This window comes from Entelurus aequoreus, linkage group LG09 (genome assembly GCF_033978785.1).
Source record: "Entelurus aequoreus isolate RoL-2023_Sb linkage group LG09, RoL_Eaeq_v1.1, whole genome shotgun sequence".
NCBI lineage: Eukaryota > Metazoa > Chordata > Actinopteri > Syngnathiformes > Syngnathidae > Entelurus > Entelurus aequoreus.
Genome location: NC_084739.1, coordinates 66,687,492 through 66,712,380, shown reverse-complemented (window position 1 = coordinate 66,712,380; position 24,889 = coordinate 66,687,492). Strand labels below are relative to the sequence as shown.

Here is a 24,889-nt window from a genome sequence, read left to right as displayed (position 1 = left end):
TCTACATTTCCTTAGCTGCAAACAAGGACGGGGCGAGGGTCACCACTTTGTCAACAAATGCCTGAGCAAATTGTTTAAGAACAACATTTCTCAACCAGCTATTGCAAGGAATTTAGGGATTTCCCCATCTACGGTCTATCTACCGTCTATCTGTTTTTATATACGATTTACACAACGTGCCAACTTCACTGGTTTTGGCTTGTGTAGACTGGTCAGATCTAGTCTAGCAGCTGGTGCCAAAACCCAGATATTTATACTCCAAAGCCAGGAGGGTGTGCCTGGGCAAGGATGGTGAGGAAAAACAACCGTTTTGATGCAAACGAGCAATCCTAACTGTCAAAGCCAATGACAGTCCTCTCTGGTCAACAAAAGCACCTTGAGGATTCTGGCGGGAACTCTCGTTCAACCCTTTTTCGATTACGCATGCACCTCCTGGTACCCTAGCACCTCCAAAACCCTCAAATCTAAACTCCAAACATCTCAGAACAAGCTAGTCAGGTTACTTCTAGACCTCCACCCCAGATCCCACCTCACTCCTACCCACTTCTCTAAAGTGGGCTGGCTCAAGGTGGAGGACAGAGTTAAACAACTTGCACTGAGCCTAGTCTATAAAATCCGCTACACCTCCCTGATACCGAAGTACATGTCAAACTACTTCCTTAACGTAAATGACCGCCATAACCACAACACCAGGGGGTGCTCCACTAACCACGTTAAACCCAGATTCCGAACTAACAAAGGTCTTAACTCATTCTCTTTCTATGCCACATCAATGTGGAATGCGCTCCCAACAGGTATAAAAGAAAGGGCATCTCTATCCTCCTTCAAAACCGCAATAAAAGTTCACCTCCAGGCAGCTACAACCCTAAACTAACACCCTCCCCGGATTGCTAATAATCAAATGTAAACAATCAAATGCAGATTATTTTTCTTATGCCTTCTGATCTCTCTCTCTCTCTCTATGTCCACTACTTGATGTCCATATCCCCCCCCCCCACCCCACCCCCTCCCTCCACACCCCTGATTGTAAATAATGTAAATAATTCAATGTGATTATCTTGTGTGATGACTGTATTATGATGATAGTATATATGATAGTATATATCTGTATCATGAATCAATTTAAGTGGACCCCGACTTAAACAAGTTGAAAAACTTATTCGGGTGTTACCATTTAGTGGTCAATTGTACGGAATATGTACTTCACTGTGCAACCTACTAATAAAAGTCTCAATCAATCAATCAAAAGTCCTTGAAGTGTAATTTCCCCTCGTTAGCACTGAGGTGTTGTGTGGCAGAACGATCGCTGTGGATCGACTACTACCAAAGTCCAAAATACCGTATTTTCCGGACTATAAGGCGCATTTAAAATCCTTTCATTTTCTCAAAACTCGACAGTGCGATTGAGTGATTGAAACTTGTATTAGTAGATTGCACAGTACAGTACATATTCCGTACAATTGACCACTAAATGGTAACACCCGAATAAGTTTTTCAACTTGTCCACGTTAATCAATTCATGGTAGCCTTATAGCCCGGTGTGCCTAATGTACGAAATAATTTTGGCTGTGCTTACCTACCTCGAAGCTATTATATTTGGTACATGGTGTAATGATAAGTGTGACCAGTAGATGGCAGTCCCACATAAGAGATACGCCGGTAAACAACACCAAAACTTTAAATGTTCCATTGAGAATATAGAACATTACACACGGTGCTCAAAAACCTGTCAAAATGTTTTTAGTAGGACTTTGGTAAGCTATGAAGCCACACCGCTTGATGGATTGTACTGTGCTTCAACATAGGAGTATTTGTCCTGGGTATGACGTTAAAGTGCATCCGGCAGTGGAGGCTCCTCTAAGGGGTCTTGGGGCACTAGGAGGTTAACCCCTTTACTACTGTTACCCCAGGTGGCCCTTGGCAAAGGCCTAGTACCTGACTGCCCCCTAGCCAGGGATACGGTGAAGACCTGAAGAGCAGGCGGAAGACGGTAGATGTAAGAACCACCACAAAGGCTGCGATGGCGGAAGAAGGCAAAAATATGGTAGTCTGCATCCCCCGCCTTGGCTTTCCGTTCAGTTGTAAACAAATGGCATGCTGGTCACTTTCTGTGACCAGAATGTTTCTAATTCCTGTTATTTGTCGGAGGCTAAATTGCGGAGTCTTTGAGGAATTGTAGAGCTACATGTTTGCCAAAGTAGTGTGAAGGCTGCCTGGATGTATTCGTCAGCATGACAGCCTGAAAGGGAAAACACATGAACTTGAAGTAACACTTTGCTCACAGAAAGAGCTCATAATTAAATCCTGTTGCTGCCAGTCCTCGCTAAACCATTCACAAGAGATACAAAGGAGTCTTTTTCTTCTTCTATTTGTCGTAATGAATCCATCTTCTATTCAACTTTCCATGTTTATTCATTATTAGGCCACTGGTCACACTTTTAAAACTGCCTATATTTCAAGATGAATACTGTCACTAAGCAACTGAGGGACATGAGCTTGTGCAGCCCTTTAAGACACTCGTGATTCAGGGCTATATAAGAGTCAGGTTCAAACACTGATGACGTCAAGAAGCAAGGAATTAAACAGAGACAGAAGTCAATTCATCTCAATTGAGGAGAAACGCGTAGACACTGTACCCCTGTGCAGTGTCGTCCCACGCTCTGACGAAAGATTGTACGCCTCCTCTTTTATTTGGACTTTCCCTGATTACATGGCAAATGCTGTTTCTAAAGGGACGGGGGTCGTAAACAGCCATCGCCTTTGGTTACAAAACAGTTCAAAGAAAAGGTCGTCAACAGCCGTTTCCCTCGGTCACAAAACAGTTCAAAGAAAAGGTGCCCGGAGGGGGCTTAGGACCTGCCTCCTCTCCGCTTTGTAGATCTCGGGTCAAGACAAAATCTTCCTGTGGATTACAATACATCAAAGAAACCGACATCCTCATGTAGCTCCCCATCCTACACAGTGGAGTTTTACAAGCCCTTTGCTTGGTAAGATCAAAGACAGCGTTTGTCCTCTCGGAGGGCTAGCTGAACTCAATGTAACACAAAGTTTTGTGATAACTTAGATACAATTATTCTGACAATAAGTAAACATTGATTGATTGATTGATTGATTGATTGATTGATTGATGAGAAACATTGCCGAAGACAAGTAATGTGCATGCCGGGCCAGTAGTTGTCGCTGGTTGGTTGTACTCTGAACACACACGTCCTCATTTTGTATGCTTCCATGTTTAAAGCAGGTGTGGACAAACGTTTCCAAAACTGACAAATGTAAAAATGAGCATACATGACACTTATTTCCTTTTGTTAACATTCAACAAGGGTGATCTATAATCTTTTTATTTTATTTCTTTGACAGGGACAGTACAATGAAACGTTGCTGTAACCCATGTCAAAGTACAGAAGACTTCTAGCCACAGGCTAATTTGCAACACTCGTCCCCGGTTAGGCTTTTAAAGAAAAAATGATATAAGTGAAAAAACACATACCAAAGGATTAAGACAAGTACAAAATAAAAATAATCGGCCCCATTTGTGCATTCCTTAAGCCACTTTTTCAGTTTGGCGGAGAAAATTCTAATGTTCGACTGGGACTTTAACTCCAGTGGCAAAGGGTTCTACAAGTCGTGGGTATTCTATAAATAGCAAATCACTTCTGGGGTTTCTAATTCTAAAACAAACAGCTTTGGCTGTAGGCAAACTCCACATGTAGTTCTGTATTATCTCCACCGGATGGCAGTAGCTGCATTTGTGAGTGCCAGCATCCAGGCAACGTGTCCACTTCTCTCCATGCTCATTCATCAAAATGTAAGTTGTCGGCGTGGAACTCATGTCTTGCCGTACTGTAGTTTACCATGGATTTTTCAGCGGTAGGGGTGTGCCAATCGATCAGCCACCAATCAGTTTTGCCCGATTTTTGTGAAAAGGTATGTTATCACTGACACCCTCTCTCCCAGCAGCTAATTGTGTGTCTCCATATGTAACACAGTCCCTTAGGTCTTGTGAATATATTGTATTATTTCATGTTCTATTATTGTTATAATGACACAAAGTGTGTATGTAACAAAACACCTGATATTGGTTTGATGTTAGGTCAAAATGTGGGGCTTCAATCGCAGTGTATTCAGGTGTGTCCAAACTTTTTGACTGGGGGACCGCATTGGGTTTAAAAAACTTGCCATGCAGCATTCATTTGTGTGACCCAATGCAGACAACCTTCTCTAATCATGGTGCAAAAAAAATAAAATAAAAAAATACAACCAACACAAAATGTCAACACACATTGTCCCACATAACACCACCTGCTCACTGAACTTTGTGGATATTATAAAACCGTTAACATTCAAATTTCAAAATACATTATACCCATATATATCCATTTCAAAGCAGGATGGGGAAAATGCAAAACGACCTCCACACTTATCCATGTTTGGCGCATTTTAGCTGCTTCATATTTCTGATTGATCACAAATATTTAGGGAGGTCGCCACGGAAGTAAACAAGGTTGAAGTAAAACTTTTACATACTCTTAATATCCAATTACATTGATTACTAATTAGAAAGCCATTATATCAATATACTATGTACACCTATAAACTGCATGTATAGGCTATATAAATATACATAAATTTATACATATACATATATGTATACATAAATACATATATATACATATCTATACATATACACATATATCCATATATACATACATACATATATATATACATATACATATGTAAACATATATACATACATGCATATATACATACATACTTATATTCACATACATACATACATATACATATACATACATACATATACATTTATATACACACATATATACATATACATATTTATACACATATATATATATATATGTATGTATAGTGGATTGTTTTAAGTCTCGTCTTAAGACCCACTTTTATTCTTTGGCTTTTAACACTACGTGAGTTGTGTGGTCTTCTGTCCTCTGTTGTCCTGTGTGTTTTTTATACATTTTGATATCTATTTTACTGTTTTAATTGGTTTTACCCTTTAAAATCGTTTTTAATCATATGTATTTTTTATACTGTTTCTGTATTGGTTTTCTATTCATTTATTCTTTGTTTTTATTCAATCATTGGTGTAGCATAATATTGTTTTTAATATTGTTTTTAATATCGTTATTAATATTGTTTTTAATTTTGTTTTTAATATTGTTTTTAACATGGCTGTGCAGCCCTTCTTGTTGTGTAAATGTGCTATATAAATAAAGTGGATTGGATTGGATTGGATGTATATACATATATATATATATATATATATATATATATATATATATATATATATATATATATATATATATATATATATATATATATATATATATACACATATACATATATATATATATATATATATATATACACATATACACACATATATACATATTTACGTATATATATATATATATATATATATATATATATATATATATATATATATATATACATACATATATACACACATGTACATATATATATATATATATATATATATATATATATATATATATATATATATATATATATATATATATATATATATATATACATACATATATACACACATATACATATATATATATATATATACATATATATATATATACATATATATATATATACATACACATATACACACATATATACATATTTACGTATATATATATATATATATATATATATATATATATATATATATATATATATATATATATATATATACATACATACAAATATAGGATATATATATATATATATATATATATATATATATATATATATATATATATATATATATATATATATATATATATATATATATATATATATATATATATATATATATATATACATATACACACATATATACATATTTATGTATATATATATATATATATATATATATATATATATATATATATATATATATATATATATATATATATATATATATATATATACATACATATACACACATATATACATATTTATGTATATATATATATATATATATATATATATATATATATATATATATATATATATATATATATATATATATATATATATATAAATAAATATAGGCTATATATATAAGCTATACATATATGTATATACATATAGAATATATGTATATACATATATATGTGTATATATGTGTATACATATATATAATATATACATATATATGTGTATATATGTATATATATATATATATATGTGTATATATATATATGTGTATATATATGTGTATACATATGTGTATATCCATATAGCTTATATATATATATATATATATATATATATATATATATATATATATATACATGTATATATAATTATAGTTATAGTATAGTATAGTTACTTTACATGCAGTTGGCTTTCGGGCCTCGACCAAATTATTTTCGCCCCCAAGTCAAAAAGCTTGGAGACCCCTAGTTTATGATAATGACTTCAAACAAGTCCTTCCATCAATGATCTAAAACTGAGATAGAGTATTAAGTGGAATATGGAGCGTCTTCAAAGAGTTCTTAGTTGTTGTGGTCATTGTGCACCTTCCCCAGGAGGACACTCACCACTCAAAATCCGCCTCCGTGCACGGGCAGGAGTCCGACATCTGAGGGACGTACTGATCTCTGGCCTTCACACATCTGCCGTTCACTCGCAGTTTGTGGAAGATCCTCTTCATCCCCATGATGCACGCCTCCCCCTGCAATGAATAATGGATCAGAACCCGTCTTTGTCTCCTTCCTCTCCCCCGGCTCGCCGCAATCAAAGGCGGCGAAGGGCCCGCTCACCTCGTCGTGCAGCTGCCACGTCACGTAATCGCCAGACGTGCAGCGGCGTTGGAAAACTGAGCGGAAGTCTATTTTGACCAGTTGCCACTCGGATCGGTGACTGAAGTGACCAAAGATCCTGCGCCGGGGAGAAAAACTAGGTCAGAACTTGGGACGATTGGTGTGGACTTCAAAGGTGTGTAATTAACAAAATGTCAATTATCTCTAGTCCCTCACGTCATGATGAGGGTGTCCTCTCCGGGCTCGCCCAGCACGCCGTCCACGTAGAGCGGCGAGGAGGTGAAGCTGAACTTGTCCCAGTTTCTGCCCTCGTCAAAACTCAGCCTGGGGGCGGGCGGAAGAGAGAGAACAATGGCTGGATCCGCCCCAAATAGAGGGGAAGGACCGCCGTCCGGCTCCTGGGAGACGCTTACCAAATGTGTCTGATGGGCAGAGGCGTGTGTCGGATGGCCACCAGAGAACCTCCTTGGTTCAGGTAAAACACGCTGTACTCTTCCTGGAAAGCCTGCGGACAAGACGGCGGCGGCCCGGCGAGAAACGGCCGTCGTTAGAAACGGGAACAACAGCAACCAAGTTGTTTGAGCGGGTGTCACAAAAGAGGCTAAAAAAAACATGATTTTACTTGTTTTAACAGATCAGACATGCTTTTAAAAACTCCGCTGAAGACCTTATTTTATTAATGACTACCTTTTGTCTGTGAACCAGCATTTTTTTGATTATCAGCCGCAACGTGAGTCATGGTGATGAAAAGCCCTTTCATATTCTCTAATGACTCCTAATTCCACATTTACAGAAAAAAACGTTTTTTTATGTACTGTAAGAGAGTGTGGTCACACAAGTAATGTGCAGTGGGAGAGTTGGACAGTCTTCCCTCAAATACTGCAGTTTCTTACCTAAATGAAGGATTATCAAGCATGGAATGGCTAACTGAACTGACCATTGAAATTTGGTCATTTCCCAACCAATACTCCACAACACAAATACAACATTGAAACAACATTTATTTAATGTTGGGTTCTGACGTTGATTTGACCATTGAAATTTGGTCATTTTCCAACCAATATTCTACAAAACAAATACATTTGTTGAAACAACATGCTTTTTAACAACGTTTAATCAATGTTGGGTTCCGACGTTGATCTGACCATTGAAATTTGGTCATTTCCCAACCAATATTTTACAAGACAAATACAACGTTGAAACAACGTTAGTTTAATGTTGGGTTCTGACGTTGATTTGACCATTGAAATTTGGTCATTTCCCAACCAATATTCCACAACACAAATACAACATTGAAACAACATTTATTTAATGTTGGGTTCTGACGTTGATTTGACCATTGAAATTTGGTCATTTCCCAACCAATATTCCACAACACAAATACAACATTGAAACAACATTTATTTAATGTTGGGTTCTGACGTTGATTTGACCATTGAAATTTGGTCATTTTCCAAACAATATTCTACAAAACAAATAAGATTGTTGAAACAACATGCTTTTTAACAACGTTTAATCAATGTTGGGTTCCGACGTTGATCTGACCATTGAAATTTGGTCATTTCCCAACCAATATTTTACAAGACAAATAAAACGTTGAAACAATGTTAGTTTAATGTTGGGTTCTGACGTTGATTTGACCATTGAAATTTGGTCATTTTCCAACCAATATTCTACAAAACAAATACAATTGTTGAAACAACATGCTTTTTAACAACGTTTAATCAATGTTGGGTTCCGACGTTGATCTGACCATTGAAATTTGGTCATTTCCCAACCAATATTTTACAAGACAAATACAACGTTGAAACAACGTTAGTTTAATGTTGGGTTCTGACGTTGATTTGACCATTGAAATTTGGTCATTTCCCAACCAATATTCCACAACACAAATACAACATTGAAACAACATTTATTTAATGTTGGGTTCTGACGTTGATTTGACCATTGAAATTTGGTCATTTTCCAACCAATATTCTACAAAACAAATAAGATTGTTGAAACAACATGCTTTTTAACAACGTTTAATCAATGTTGGGTTCCGACGTTGATCTGACCATTGAAATTTGGTCATTTCCCAACCAATATTTTACAAGACAAATACAACGTTGAAACAACGTTAGTTTATTGTTGGGTTCTGACGTTGATTTGACCATTGAAATGTGGTAATTTCCCAACCAATATTCCACAACACAAATACAACATTGAAACAACATTTATTTAATGTTGGGTTCTGACGTTGATTTGACCATTGAAATTTGGTCATTTTCCAACCAATATTCTACAAAACAAATAAGATTGTTGAAACAACATGCTTTTTAACAACGTTTAATCAATGTTGGGTTCCGACGTTGATCTGACCACTGAAATTTGGTCATTTCCCAACCAATATTTTACAAGACAAATACAACGTTGAAACAACGTTAGTTTAATGTTGGGTTCTGACGTTGATTTGACCATTGAAATTTGGTCATTTCCCAACCAATATTCCACAACACAAATACAACATTGAAACAACATTTATTTAATGTTGGGTTCTGACGTTGATTTGACCATTGAAATGTGGTCATTTTCCAACCAATATTCTACAAAACAAATAAAAACGTTGAAACAACATGCTTTTTAACAACGTTTAATCAATGTTGGGTTCCGACGTTGATCTGACCATTGAAATTTGGTCATTTCCCAACCAATATTTTACAAGACAAATACAACGTTGAAACAACGTTAGTTTAATGTTGGGTTCTGACGTTGATTTGACCATTGAAATTTGGTTGTTTTCTAATTAATAATTTACAGCACAACTACAACGTAGAAACATTATCCTTTTTGACAACGTTTCATCAATGTTGAGTTCTGACGTTGATTTGACCATTGAAATGTGGTCTTTTCCCAAACAATATTCCGCAACACAAATACAACATTGAAACAACATTTATTTAATGTTGGGTTCTGACGTTGATTTGACCATTGAAATTTGGTCATTTTCCAACCAATATTCTACAAAACAAATACAATTGTTGAAACAACATGCTTTTTAACAACGTTTAATCAATGTTGGGTTCCGACGTTGATCTGATCATTGAAATTTGGTCATTTCCCAACCAATATTTTACAAGACAAATACAACGTTGAAACAACGTTAGTTTAATGTTGGGTTCTGACGTTGATTTGACCATTGACATTTAGTCGTTTTCTAATTAATAATTTACAGCACAAATACAACGTAGAAACATTATCCTTTTTGACAAAGTTTAATCAATGTTTAGTTCTGACATTGATTGGACCATTGAAATTTGGTCATTTTCCAACCGATATTTTACAACACAAATACAACGTTGAAAAAACATGCTTTTTGACAACGTTTATTCAATGTTAGGTTGTGACGTTGATTAGACCATTGAAATGTTGGTCATTTCCCAACCAATATTCTATCACACAAACACAACGTTGAAACAACTTTTATTTAATGTTGGGTTCTGACGTTGATTTGACCATTGAATTTTGGTCGTTTTCCAACCAATATTCTGCAACACAAATACAACGTTGAACTAACATGCTTTTTGACGACGTTTATTTAATGTCAGGTTGTGAAATTGATTTGACCATTGAAATTTGGTAATTTCCCAACCAATATTCTACAACCCAAATACAACGTTGAAACAACTTTTATTTAATGTTGGGTTCTGACGTTGATTTGACCATTGAATTTTGGTCATTTCCCAACCAATATTCTACAACACAAATATAACGTTGAAACAACATGTATTCAATGTTGCGTCCTGACGTTTATTTGACCATTGAATTTTGGTCGTTTTCCAACCAATATTCTACAACTTAAATACAACGTTGAAACAACATGCTTTTTGACGACTTTTATTCAATTTCGGGTTGTGACGTTGATTTTAACAATTGAATTTTGGTCATTTTCAAACCAATATTCTACAACACAAATACAACGTTGAAACAACATGCTTTTTGACAACGTTTATTCAATGTTAGGTTGTGACTTTGATTAGACCATTGAAATATGGTCATTTCCCAACCAATATTCTACAACACAAATATAACGTTGAAACATTTATCTAATGTTGGGTTCTGACGTTGATTTGACCATTGAATTTTGGTCATTTTCCAACCAATATTGTACAAAACAAATAAAAACGTTGAAACAACATGCTTTTTAACAACGTTTAATCAATGTTGGGTTCCGACGTTGATCTGACCATTGACATTTGGTAATTTCCCAACCGATATTTTACAAGACAAATACAACGTTGAAACAACATTAGTTTAATGTTGGGTTCTGACGTTGATTTGACCATTGAAATTTGGTCGTTTTGTAATTAATAATTTACAGCACAAATACAACGTAGAAACATTATCCTTTTTGACAACGTTTAATCAATGTTTAGTTCTGACGTTGATTCGACCATTGAAATTTGGTCATTTTCTAACCGATATTTTACAACACAAATACAACGTTTAAAAAACATGCTTTTTGACAACGTTTATTCAATGTTAGGTTGTGACGTTGATTAGACCATTGAAATTTGGTCATTTTCCAACCAATATTCTACAACACAAATATAACGTTGAAACAACATTTATCTAATGTTGGGTTCTGACGTTGATTTGACCATTGAAATTTGGTCATTTCCCAACCAATATTCTACAACACAAATACAACGTTGAAACAACATGCTTTTTGACGACGTTTAATCAATGTAGGGTTTTGACGTTGATTTTGATCATTGAATTTTGGTCGTTTCCCAACCAATATTCTACAAGACAAATACAACGTTGAAACAACATTAATTTAATGTTGGGTTCTGACGTTGATTTGACCATTGAAATTTGGTCGTTTTGCGATTAATAATTTATAGCACTAATACAATGTTGAAACATTATCCTTTTTGACAACGTTTAATCAATGTTGAGTTCTGACGTTGATTTGACCGTTGAAATGTTGGTCATTTCCCAACCAGTATTCTACAGGAAGAACACAACGTTGCAACAACATTAATTTAATGTTGGGTTCTGACGTTGATTTGACCATTGAAATTGGGTCGTTTTGTGATTAACAATTTACAGCACAAATACAATGTTGAAACATTATCCTTTTTGACAACGTTTAATCAATGTTGAGTTTTGACGTTGAACTGACCATTGAAATTTGGTCATTTCCCAACCAATATTCTACAACACAAATACAAGGTTGAAACAACATGCTTTTTGACGACGTTTAATCAATCTTGGGTTGTGACTTTGATTTGACTATTGATTTTCCAAAATAGGTTGAAAGGGATTTGCAAATCATTGTATTCTCTTTTTATCTACCATTTACACAACGTGATAACTTCACTGCTTTTGGCTTTTGTAGAAAAAAATATTGCTATCACTATAACTATTATATATCTTTTTAAATGTCATGTAGCTTTTCCACTCCATTTGAACCTTGGCAGTGGTTGTCAGAGTGAGTAAATGACATTGAAGGTTTTGGGTTGATTTTTTTTTTTTTTTACACCAGATGGTCTTTCTGATGCAACCTTGGCTGGTAATCAAAATCATACCCTCTGCTATGAAATACACAATATACCATTACACCACCAAGGATAATGATAATGGCATCCGCAGTGGTGAAGAACGACATTTTACCACGCCATCGTGGTAATATTTTGGGTGCCTATTTTAGCGAAAAATATATATTATTAGAAGTTGCACACGTCTGCAAACAACCGTCACATTAACAACACGTGTCAATCAAAACTGAGCATTATTATCTTTAAAATGTTGCAATACTGTACTTCATACTGCTACTAACCACAGCTAATAAGGCATGCTCACTATTCACAGCTGCAACAAGTCAATTACTGCACATGTTATGAACTAGAGTAGGTATTACGTACGTCTTACAGTCAGCATAATTTACCTCTTTCCACGTGTTGCCGGCATCAAAAGTGATGAAGATGCTGACATTGGAGGTGCTCAGCTCAGGTCCGACCACACCTGCACACAAAAGCACACCTGTATTGTTATTTATTTTGGAGTCAATTTCTGTGTGGGCATTGGAAACTGCAACATTAATTTAAAGGTAGTTTGGCTGAGTCCGCTCTCAGTAGCCATTCCTACCGTTGCCTGATATCTTATAGCTGTGTGGTAAACCATTTTTAGTAGATAATGCATCTACTGTATAGTGCTATACAAGCTGTACAGCAGGGCTATTCTCTTTAGTTTAGTTCCGAGAGCCCAAGGTCTCAGGAGCTGCGGGTTTTTATTCTTTAAGATTGCATTTACTTATTTACAAAGTAAACACACCAGCTTCCACGCTGCACTGTCAATAAACTCATTATTCTGCCCTTCCTACTCCTTTCCAGCGTGTGCAGCTAGACAGATAATTAACAGCACGAAGAAACAGAAGCTAACTTTTGTTGATGACGAATGTTCATGTCGGATTTATTGAAAAAGTCAACCTGTTTTTTTGTGTATTTTATTTCATTTTTTTAATGTTTTTAAAATTGCTGTAAGATTTTTGGGGGAGTATTTAGTAGGATTTGACACAACAAATAGAGTAATTAGTAAATAACGAGTAGACAACGGTTTTGTTTTTATAATAAAAGTCACACAAAAATGTTTTTAGCCTTCGGTATCTGTTTTGTCATCATGGAAAAAAAAACAACATTAAAATATTTTTATACTAAATTCTTAATAATTATTACGTAAATGTAAGTATTTATTCATGAAAAATATATATTTTTTAATTTTTAATAAATACAAAAATAAACCTGTTTTATTATGTAGTCTCATGTGATTTTTTTTAATTTTTTAAAGTGTTGTAAGATTTTGGGGGAGAATTTAGTAGGATTTGACACAACAAATAGAGTAATTAGTAAATAATGAGTAGAAATCGGTTTTGTTTTTATAATAAAAGCTACAAAAAAATTTTTTTTAGCCTTCGGTATCTGTTTGTCATCATGGAAAAAAAAAAAAAAAAATTAAATATTTTTGTACTAAATTCTTAATAATTATTATGTAAATGTTTGGGGGAGTATTTAGTAGGTTTTGACACAACAAATAGAGTAATTAGTATTTGTTTGTCATCATGGAAAAAATAAATAAATACATTAAATATTTGTATACTAAATTCTTAATAACTATTACCTAAGTGTATGTATTTATTCATGAAAAATATATATTTTTTTGATTTTTAATAAATATTTATTTTAAAAATAAACTTGTTTTATTATGTAGTCTCATGTGATATTTTTTTATTTTTTTTTTATTTTGTAAAGTGCTGTAAGATTTTGGGGGAGTATTTAGTAGGATTTGACACAACAAATAAAGTAATTAGTAAATAATGAGTAGAAAACGGTTTCGTTTTTATAATAAAAGCTACACACAAAAAAATGTTTAGCCTTCAGTATCTGTTTGTCATCATGGGAAAAAAAAAATTAAATTAAATATTTTCATACTAAATTCTAAATAATTATTACGTAAATGTATGTATTCATTCATGAAAAAAAATATTTTTTTAGATTTTTAATAGCAATTTATTTAAAAAATAAACCTGTTTTATTATGTAGTCTCATGTGATATTTTTTAAAGAATTTTAAAGTGCCGTAAGATTTTTGGGGAGTATTTAGTAGGATTTGACACAACCAATAGAGTAATTAGTGGAACACGTTTTTGTTTTCATAATAAAAGCTACAACTTTTTTTTTTAGCCTTCGGTATCTGTTCGTCATCATGGGAAAAAAAAGAATAAAAACATTTAAATATTTTTATACTAAATTCTTAATAATTATTACGTAAATGTATGTATTTATCCATGACAAAATACATATTTTTTTACGGATGTTCCTTCTTTTGAATTATTTGTCCTCCTCAGTTGTATTCCTTTATACATCATCTTTCATTTAGGGTTGTGTCAGGTATAAACACTGATGACATCTATTAAACAGGACAAGAAGCAAAGGATCAAACAGAGACAGAAATAAATTTGGCTCCATTTGAGGAGAGACGCCTGGACACTGTACCCTCGTACAGTGTCTCAGCACGCTCTGGCGAAAAATTGCATGCCTCCTCCTTTATTTGGATTTTCCCTGACCACATGTTAACAGCTGCTTCCAAAGGGACGGGGTCGTAAGCAGTCAGGGCCAGCGCCTGGCATAGGCCGTATAGGCAAATGCTAAGGGCGCCGTCCATCAGGGGGCGCCACGCCAGTGCCACAAATGTTGGAGAAAAAAAAGAAAAAAAAGTTGGTGCTATTATTTAATAATACAAAAAATAATCCCACGTTAATTAAAATGCAAAGTAAAGCCTATTTAATATAAATATTATTTGTTACAACATTACGCCCCCACCCCAACCCCCCGCATGGTGCGCCCCCTCCCTTCCCGTATCATGACTCTTACCACATCAAAAAATCAACACAAGATGTCAAAACGGCCAAAACTGTCAGGTGCCCAGGGAAGAAAAAAGAGAAAATAAGAGGAGGAGAAACAAGAAAAAGACAGAGGTAGCAGGTAGGTAACGTTAGCCCACATGACATTATTTGTCTGTTACAGAATGTGATAGTAACCTGGCTTTTTAGCATTAAGCTAATGTTACATGATTCGGCAATTGCTAATCAATAAATAGCTAGTTCTGTTTTAACGTCGGGTTAATATTGTGGAGGGGGCTAAATTGTTATGGAAAATAATAATGTAACGTTGGGTAATTAGTAGTACTCCCACCTTACATTCCTCAGGGACATTTATGTATTAGATCTTTTAAGCAGGTGTTTTTTGTTTACATTGTTATTGCCTTCTGGTTAGCTAATGTTTGCCCTGCAGGTAATAGTCACTTTTCCACCCCTTTATATATTAGGTATAGTTGTAAGCTTAGTTGTTAAAGTGCACATCATTAATGTTAATTAAGAAATGTCACATGATAGGGAATGCTGTTTTTTAATTTGAGCACGGCTGTGATTCGGTTAAAGATAATCATGACACAACATTCTCATATAATATGTTAATTTGCTTTCTTTGAGTAAAAAAAAAGGTCAAAGACAAAGCTATTCGGTTTCTTGTAAGTATATACACTTCACTGCCGATGTGGGGGGGCGCCACCTAAAATCTTGCCTAGGGCGCCAGATTGGTTAGGGCCAGGCCTGTAAACAGTTCACAGAAAAGGTCGTAAAACAGTGGTTCGTAAAGAAGAAGTTCTTAAAAGAGTTCAAAAAGAGGTCGTCTGGAACTTGGGCAGATCCTGCCTTCTCTCCGTTATGTAGTTCTTGGGTTAAAACGATATCTTTATGTTGATTACAAGACATGAAAGAAACAGAAACACCTTCATGTTGCTTCCCTCCTTACACAGTGGAGTTGTACAAGCCTTCTTCTTGGTAGGTTCAAAGACAGCTTTTGTCTTCTTGCTGGGAACCGCTTTACTATGAAGCTGGCTTTGGCGCGTTCTTTCTGACGTCACTTCCTGTGTGGGGCGCGGTCTTTCTGGCGTCGCTTCTTCTCCGAACTCAGTTTGTAAACGATCAATGAGTCCATGCACAGCTGAGAGCCGGAGATCCAAGAAATACACGGCGCACTTAGCCGTGTAAAAATTGGTCCGAAGTGGGGAAACTTAAACGCCGGTTTAGTGTGGCTGAAACGGGGCTTAGGATAAATAATTATTTGTTTAAATGGTAAATGGGTTATACTTGTATAGCGCTTTTCTACCTTCAAGGTAGAGACCCAGCTCTGGTCTTGGCACTTGACAAGATCTGCTTTCTGAAACCCTGAGCTACAAGTCGGACCACAATGCATCTCTTTGGGCATCCTCCTAGTGGGTCTGAAGCCCTGTCTACATTAAGCCGGATAACTCCTTATACAAATAATTACTTAGCCTTAGCCTCGTTTCAGCCACACTAAACCAGCGTTTAAGGTCGCCCTCCTTGGATAATTTTTTACACGGGTAAGTCTGTCGTGTATTTCTTGAATCTCCGGCTCTTAGCTTTGTATGGACTCATCCATCTATCCATCCATCCATCCATCCATCCATCCATCCATCCATCCATCTTCAACCGCTTACCCGGAATTGGGTCGCGGGGACAACAGCTCCAGCAGAGACCCCCAGTCTTCCCTCTCCAGAGCAACATTTGCGACTTCCTCCTGGGGAATCCCGAAGCGTTCCCAGGCCAGAGAGGAGATGTAATCCCCCCATCTGGTCTTTGGCCTGCCGCGGGGTCTCCTCCCAGTAGGGAGGCGCTCATGAGGCATCCGCACGAGATGCCCGAACCACTTAAGCTGGCTCCTTTCCAAGCGAAGGAGCAGCGGCTCTACTCCGAGTCTCTCTCGGGTGACTGAACTTCTCACCCTATCTCTAAGGGAGATGCCAGCCACCCTTCTGAGTAAACTCATTTTGGCCGCTTGTATCCGCGATCTTATTCTTTCGGTCATGACCCACACTTCATGACCATAGGTGAGAGTAGGAATGTAGATAGCTCGGTAGACCGAGAGCTTTGCCTTCTGGCTCAGCTCTCGTTTCGTCACAACAGTGCGGCAGAGAGACTGCAATACTGCCCCAGCTTCTCCAATTCTCCGGCTGATTTCCTTCTCCATCTTTCCCTCACTCGGGAACAAGACCCCGAGATACTTAAACTCCTCCAGTCTCAATGGACTCATTGATCGTTTACAAACTGAGTTCGGACACTGATGGCGGGAGCTGCCATGCAAGGCCCTAACCACCACCCAAGGGTGAAGTGTCTTGCTCAAGGACACAACGGACATGACGAGGTTGGTAGAAGGTGGGGATCGAACCAGGAACCCTCAGGTTGCTGACACGGCCACTCTCCCAACTCCCAGAGATGAGTGCCATGTACACAACTCGCCGCCTAAAGCGAGTACACAACATCCTGAAGGACAGATACCACCCAACACATGGCCTCTTCAACCTGCTACCCTCTGGAAGGAGGTATAGATGGATTCGCGCCAGGACCACCAGAATGTCTCACAGTCTGTATCCCCAGGCTGTGAGACTGCTAAATGAACAGCCTGCCCCTTTTCTGCCCCGGACCATCTTATTACCTCACTCTTCACCACCTCAATAATTGTGCTCTGGACATTGCATAGCTGCAACATCAATGTAACACCCATCAGACACCTGACTGTTCCCACCCCCGCGCCCCTCTATTCGCAATCTTCTTGACAATACTAAACTGTAAACTATGGTCAACCTGCACTTTAATGCAGTTTCTATGCTAGAGAAAGCTCAAACAAAATCTCGTTGACATGCATGACTTAAAGGCCTACTGAAAGCCACTACTAGCGACCACGCAGTCTGATAGTTTATATATCAATGATGAAATCTTAACATTGCAACACATGCCAATACGGCCGGGTTCCCGCCACACTTCCGGTTGAAAACGTTTCGATATGATGACGTTTGCGCGTGACGTCAATCGTTGAAACGGAAGTATTGGTACCCCATTGAATCCAATACAAAAAAGCTCTGTTTTCATCTCAAAATTCCACAGTATTCTGGACATCTGTGTTGGTGAATCTTTTGCAATTTGTTAAATGAACAATGGAGACTGCAAAGAAGAAAGTTGTAGGTGGGATCAGTGTATTAGCGGCTGGCTGTAGCAACACAACCAGGAGGACTTTGACTTGGATAGCAGACGCGCTAGCCGACGCTAGCCGCCGGATGATCGGGTGAAGTCCTTCGTCCTTCCGTCGATCGCTGGAACGCAGGTGAGCACGGGTGTTGATGAGCAGATGAGGGCTGGCTGGCGTAGGTGGAGCGCTAATGTTTTTATCGTAGCTCTGTGAGGTCCCCTTGCTAAGTTAGCTTCAATGGCGTCGTTAGCAACAGCATTGTTAAGCTTCGCCAAGCTGGGAAATATTAACCGTGTATTTACATGTCCATGGTTTAATAGTATTGTTGATCTTCTGTCTATCCTTCCAGTCAGGGGTTTATTTATTTTGTTTCTATCTGCATTTGAGCCCGATGCTATCACGTTAGCTCAGTAGCTAAAGAGCTTCGCCGATGTATTGTCATGGAGATAAAAGTCACTGTGAATGTCCATTTCGCGTTCTCGACTCTTATTTTCAAGAGGATATAGTATCCGAGGTGGTTTAAAATACAAATCCGTGATCCACAATAGAAAAAGGAGAAAGTGTGGAATCCAATGAGCCCTTGTACCAAAGTTACGGTCAGAGTGAAAAAAGATACGTCCTGCACTGCACTCTAGTCCTTCACTCTCACTTTCCTCATCCACAAATCTTTCAATCCTCGCTCAAATTAATGGGGTAATCGTCGCTTTCTCGGTCCGAATCTCTCTCGCCGCATTGTAAACAACGGGGAAATGTGAGGAGTCCTTCCTCCGGTGACGTCACGCTACTTCCGGTACAGGCAAGGCTTTTTTTTTTTTATCAGCGATCAAAAGTTGCGACCTTTATCGTCGATGTTCTCTACTAAATCCTTTCAGCAAAAATATGGCAATATCGCGAAATGATCAAGTATGACACAAAGAATGGATCTGCTATCCCCGTTTGAATAAAAAAAAATTCATTTCAGTAGGCCTTTAAGTGTTATTATGACAATGACAATAAAGGAATTGATTGAACCTGCGCCACACCGTCACCCGTTTAAGGGGTTAAACGACTTAGTGTGGAAGGGGCCTGATACTGAATATGTTCAAATGACAAAGTCAGCTAAAATGAAACCCTTACCCGGTCTTTTTCATGCACTTGTTGATACAATCTCCTCACCTGATGCGATGATAACACCCGGCGCCGTGTCTTTGCTGACGATGTTTCCGGAGGTGTAGGGATTCTCAGACACGTGCAGGTGCAGGTGCAAGGAGCAGTACGGCTAACAAGCAAACACAAATGTAAAATACGCGTGAACTGTTGTTGTTTTTCAAAACACCGTCGTTGTCAGAAGAGCGACGGGCGTGACACTCACTTGCTCGCAATCCACGCTCTTCCCCTGGAGATCCGTCGCCGGGGCCCGCAGAAGCCGCCAGTCTCTGCCTTTGTTGTACGTAATGTAAGTTTTCACTTGGTTCTCAACAACTTTATTTGACAGGAACACGCCTTTAATGCCGGCAACCTGCAAACATGAAACGTTAACATCAAAAAAAAAAAAAAAAGAGAGAGAGAGAAAAAAAAAAATCACAAGAAAAAAAAAAAGGGTGTTGGGAGAGCGGGAGGAAAAACAAGCATAAATAATTCAGACTAAAGCAAAGTCGATGCGCTAGTTGAGGGAGCGAGACATGTCAGGAAGCGATAGTTTTCCTGACAAGGAGCACTTTTTGGACCATCTGTAGGACCGTGCGGGATGAAAACAACATCTGCCACAGCCCCAGAGATGTTTCCAGTTTTGTTTTGTCGATGGTGACTCTCACTAGAGCGCTAACTGCTGCTGCACGGCTTTGTCAGCACACACACACACACACACACACACACACACTCTTGTCGTTCTGAACTTCTGGGGACCTCCGAAAAATGCCTCCTTCTTTAGGACCACCCTTTCTAGATATACACTACCGTTCAAAAGTTTGGGGTCACCCAAACAATTTTGTGGAATAGCCTTCATTTCTAAGAACAAGAACAGACTGTCGAGTTTCATAAGAAAGTTCTCTTTTTCTGGCCAATTTGAGCGTTGAACTGACCCCACAAATGTGATGCTCCAGAAACTCAATCTGCTCAAAGGAAGGTCAGTGTTTGTAGCTTCTGTAACGAGCTCAACTGTTTTCAGATGTGTGAACATGAATGCACGAGGGTTTTCTAATCATCAATTAGCCTTCTGAGCCAATGAGCAAACACATTGTACCATTAGAACACTGGAGTGATAGTTGCTGGAAATGGGCCTCTACACACCTATGTAGATATTGCACCAAAAACCAGACATTTGCAGCTAGAATAGTCATTTACCACATTAGCAATGTATAGAGTGTAGGGATGTCCGATAATGGCTTTTTGCCGATATCCGATATTCCGATATTGTCCAACTCTTTAATTACCGATACCGATACTGATATATACAGTTGTGGAATTAACACATTATTATGCCTAATTTGGACAACCAGGTATGGTGAAGATAAGGTCCTTTTTTTTTTTTTAAATTAATAAAATAAAATAAGATAAATACATTAAAAACATTTTCTTGAATAAAAAGAAAGTAAAACAATATAAAATCAGTTACATAGAAACTAGTAATTAATGAAAATTAGTAAAATTAACTGTTGAAGGTTAGTACTATTAGTGGAGCAGCAGCACGCACAATCATGTGTGCTTACGGACTGTATCCCTTGCAGACTGTATTGATATATATTGATATATAATGTAGGAAGCAGAATATTAATAACAGAAGGAAACAACCCTTTTGTGTGAATGAGTGTAAATGGGGGGAGGGAGGTTTTTTGGGTTGGTGCACTAATTGTAAGTGTATCTTGTGTTTTTTATGTTGATTTAATTTTAAAAAAAACAAAAAAAAAAAAACCATACCGATAATAAAAAAAAAACGATACCGATCATTTCCGATATTACATTTTAAAGCATTTATCGGCCGATAATATCGGCCGGCCGATATTATCGGACATCTCTAATAGAGTGTATTTCTTTAAAGTTAAGACTAGTTTAAAGTTATCTTCATTGAAAAGTACAGTGCTTTTCCTTCAAAAATAAGGACATTTCAATGTGACCCCAAACTTTTGAACGGTAGTGTACAAACCCCGTTTCCATATGAGTTGGGAAATTGTGTTAGATGTAAATATAAACGGAATACGATGATTTGCAAATCACTTTCAACCCATATTCAGTTGAATATGCTACAAAGACAACATATTTGATGTTCAAACTCATAAAACATTTTTTTTTCTGCAAATGATCATTAACTTTAGAATTTGATGGCAGCAACATGTGACAAAGAAGTTGGGAAAGGTGGCAATAAATACTGATAAAGTTGAGGAATGCTCATCAAACACTTATTTGGAACATCCCACAGGTGAACAGGCTAATTGGGAACAGGTGGGTGCCATGATTGGGTATAAAAGTAGATTCCATGGAATGCTCAGTCATTCGCAAACAAGGATGGGGCGAGGGTCACCACTTTGTCAACAAATGCAGGAGCAAATTGTTGAACAGTTTAAGAAAAACCTTTCTCAACCAGCTATTGCAAGGAATTTAGGGATTTCACCATCTACGCTCCGTAATATCGTCAAAGGGTTCAGAGAATCTGGAGAAATCACTGCACGTAAGCAGCTAAGCCCGTGACCTTCCATCCCTCAGGCTGTACTGCATCAACAAGCCACATCAGTGTGTAAAGGATATCACCACATGGGCTCAGGAACACTTCAGAAAACCCACTGTCAGTAACTACAGTTGGTCGCTACATCTGTAAGTGCAAGTTAAAACTCTCCTATGCAAGGCGAAAACCGTTTATCAACAACACCCAGAAACGCCGTCGGCTTCGCTGGGCCTGAGCTCATCTAAGATGGACTGATGCAAAGTGGAAAAGTGTTTTGTGGTCTGACGAGTCCACATTTCAAATTGTTTTTGGAAATTGTGGACGTCGTGTCCTCCGGACCAAAGAGGAATAGAACCATCCGGATTGTTATAGGCGCAAAGTGTAAAAGACAGCATGTGTGATGGTATGGGGGTGTATTAGTGGCCAAGACATGGGTAACTTACACATCTGTGAAGGCACCATTAATGCTGAAAGGTACATACAGCTTTTGGAGCAACATATGTTGCCGTCCAAGCGACGTTATCATGGACGCCCCTGCTTATTTCAGCAACACAATGCCAAGCCACGTGTTACCTCAACGTGGCTTCGTAGTAAAAGAGTGCGGGTACTAGACTGGCCTGCCTGTAGTCCAGACATTGAAGGCTAAAATATGAGAAGGGAGACTGTTGAACAACTTAAGCTGTACATCAAGCAAGAATGGGAAAGAATTCCACTTCAAAAATGTGTCTCCTCAGTTCCCAAACCTTTACTGAGTGTTGTTAAAAGGAAAGGCCATGTAACACACTGGTAAAAATGCCTTCTTTGCAATGTGTTGCTGCCATTAAATTCTAAGTTCATGATTATTTGCAAAAAAAAAAAAGAGGTTTCTCAGTGTGAACATGAAATATCTTGTCTTTGCAGTCTAATCAATTGAATATAAGTTGAAAAGGATTATCTAATAATTGTATTATCTTTTTATTGACCATTTACACAACGTGACAACTTCACTGCTTTTGGGTTCTGTGTACTGCACGGCACAGCAGCAATAGAACCAATGTTGCAATAGCGGCGAGGAGCTTTTTACGTGTTAAAAATTGACAGCGCCATTGTTGATGAAGCCTGCCAGTAGCGTGTGCAACCATGTGTGACGTCTGTCAGCACACACAGATGTTTGCAGGCCTGGTGGCTGCGAGTGCGACTGCTAACACGGAACTACTTGCTACTTATGTAAGAGTGACATGCTGCATGGCACCAACATCTGCTCCATGAAGACAGCAGAAGAAGTTTGTTGTTGTTGTTGTTGTTGTTGTTGTTGTTGTTGTACCGGGATCGTATTTTAGAAAGCCGTTTCCTGGTGTCCCTTTGGGACGACGAGGGAGTCTGGCTTTCCTTCCTTTCATTCTGCATTAGTCACCTGGACTCCATTCTTGTCTTTTTACTTTCATTGTTGTAAATGCTGCTCAAACCCTCGAGTATTTAGTAGGATTTGACACAACAAATGAGAGTAATTAGTGAATAATTAGTAGAAAACGGTATTGTTTTGTTTTTATAATTAAAGCTACAAAAATAATTATTTAGCCTTCGGTATATGTTTGTCATCATGGTAAAAAATAATAATAATAATAATAATTTAAATGTTTTTATACTAAATTCGTAATAATTATTACGTAAATGTATGTATTTATTCATGAAAAAAAATAATATTTTTTTATTTTTAATAAATACAAAAATAAACCTGTTTTATTGTGTAGTCTCATGTGATATATATATATATATATATATATACATATACACACACACACACACACACACACACACACACACACACACACACACACACACACACACATATGGGACGGCGTGGCGAAGTTGGTAGAGTGGCTGTGCCAGCAATCGGAGTGTTGCTGGTTACTGGGGTTCAATCCCCACCTTCTACCTTCCTAGTCACGTCCGTTGTGTCCTTGGGCAAGACACTTCACCCTTTGCCTCTGATGGCTGCTGGTTAGCGCCTTGCATGGCAGCTCCCGCCATCAGTGTGTGAATGGGTGAATGTGGAAATACTGTCAAAGCGCTTTGAGTACCTTGAAGGTAGAAAAGGGCTATACAAGTATAACCCATTTATCATTTATATATATATATATATATATATATATATATATATATATATATATATATATATATATATATATATATATATATATATTTGTATTTTTTTTAATTTTTTTTTAAATTCTTTTATTTTATTTTACTTTTTTTTTTTTTTTTTTAAAGTGCTGTAAGATTTTGGGGGAGTATTTAGTAGGATGAGTATTTAGTAGGATTTGACACAACAAATAGAGTAATTAGTAATTAGTATTTGTTTGTCATCATGGAAAAAATTAATAAATAAATTAAATATTTTTATACTAAATTCTTAATAACTATTACCTAAATGTATGTATTTATTCATGAAAAATATATATTTTTTAGAATTTTAATAAATATTTATTGAAAAAGTAAACTTGTTTTATTGTGTATTTTAAAAAATTGCTGTAAGAATTTTTGGGTGTATTTAGTAGGATTTGACACAACAAATAGAGTAATTAGTAAATAACGAGTAGACAACGGTTTTGTTCTTATAATAAAAGTCACACAAAAAAATGTTTAGCCTTCGGTATCTGTTTTGTCATCATGGAAAAAAAAAACATTAAAATATTTGTATACTAAATTCTTAATAATTATTACGTAAATGTATGTATTTATTCATGAAAAATATATATTTTTTGATTTTTAATAAATACAAAAATAAACCTATTTTATTATGTAGTCTCATGTGATTTTTTTATTTATTTATTTTTTTTTTTA

General features: G+C 36.8%; 1 protein-coding gene across 1 annotated transcript in view; it reads right to left on the bottom strand.

Moving 5' to 3' along the window:
* LOC133657636 (VPS10 domain-containing receptor SorCS1-like) overlaps positions 1-24,889 on the bottom strand; it is a 79,124-nt gene that overhangs the window by 38,836 nt on the left and 15,399 nt on the right. The window contains exons 3-9 of the mRNA XM_062059203.1: positions 19,781-19,927; positions 19,585-19,687; positions 12,775-12,851; positions 7,256-7,347; positions 7,059-7,166; positions 6,843-6,960; positions 6,621-6,754 (exon numbers count right to left, since the gene is read on the bottom strand). Of these exons, the coding sequence (XP_061915187.1) occupies positions 6,621-6,754; positions 6,843-6,960; positions 7,059-7,166; positions 7,256-7,347; positions 12,775-12,851; positions 19,585-19,687; positions 19,781-19,927 (779 nt within the window). The remainder of the gene's footprint in view (positions 1-6,620; positions 6,755-6,842; positions 6,961-7,058; positions 7,167-7,255; positions 7,348-12,774; positions 12,852-19,584; positions 19,688-19,780; positions 19,928-24,889) is intronic.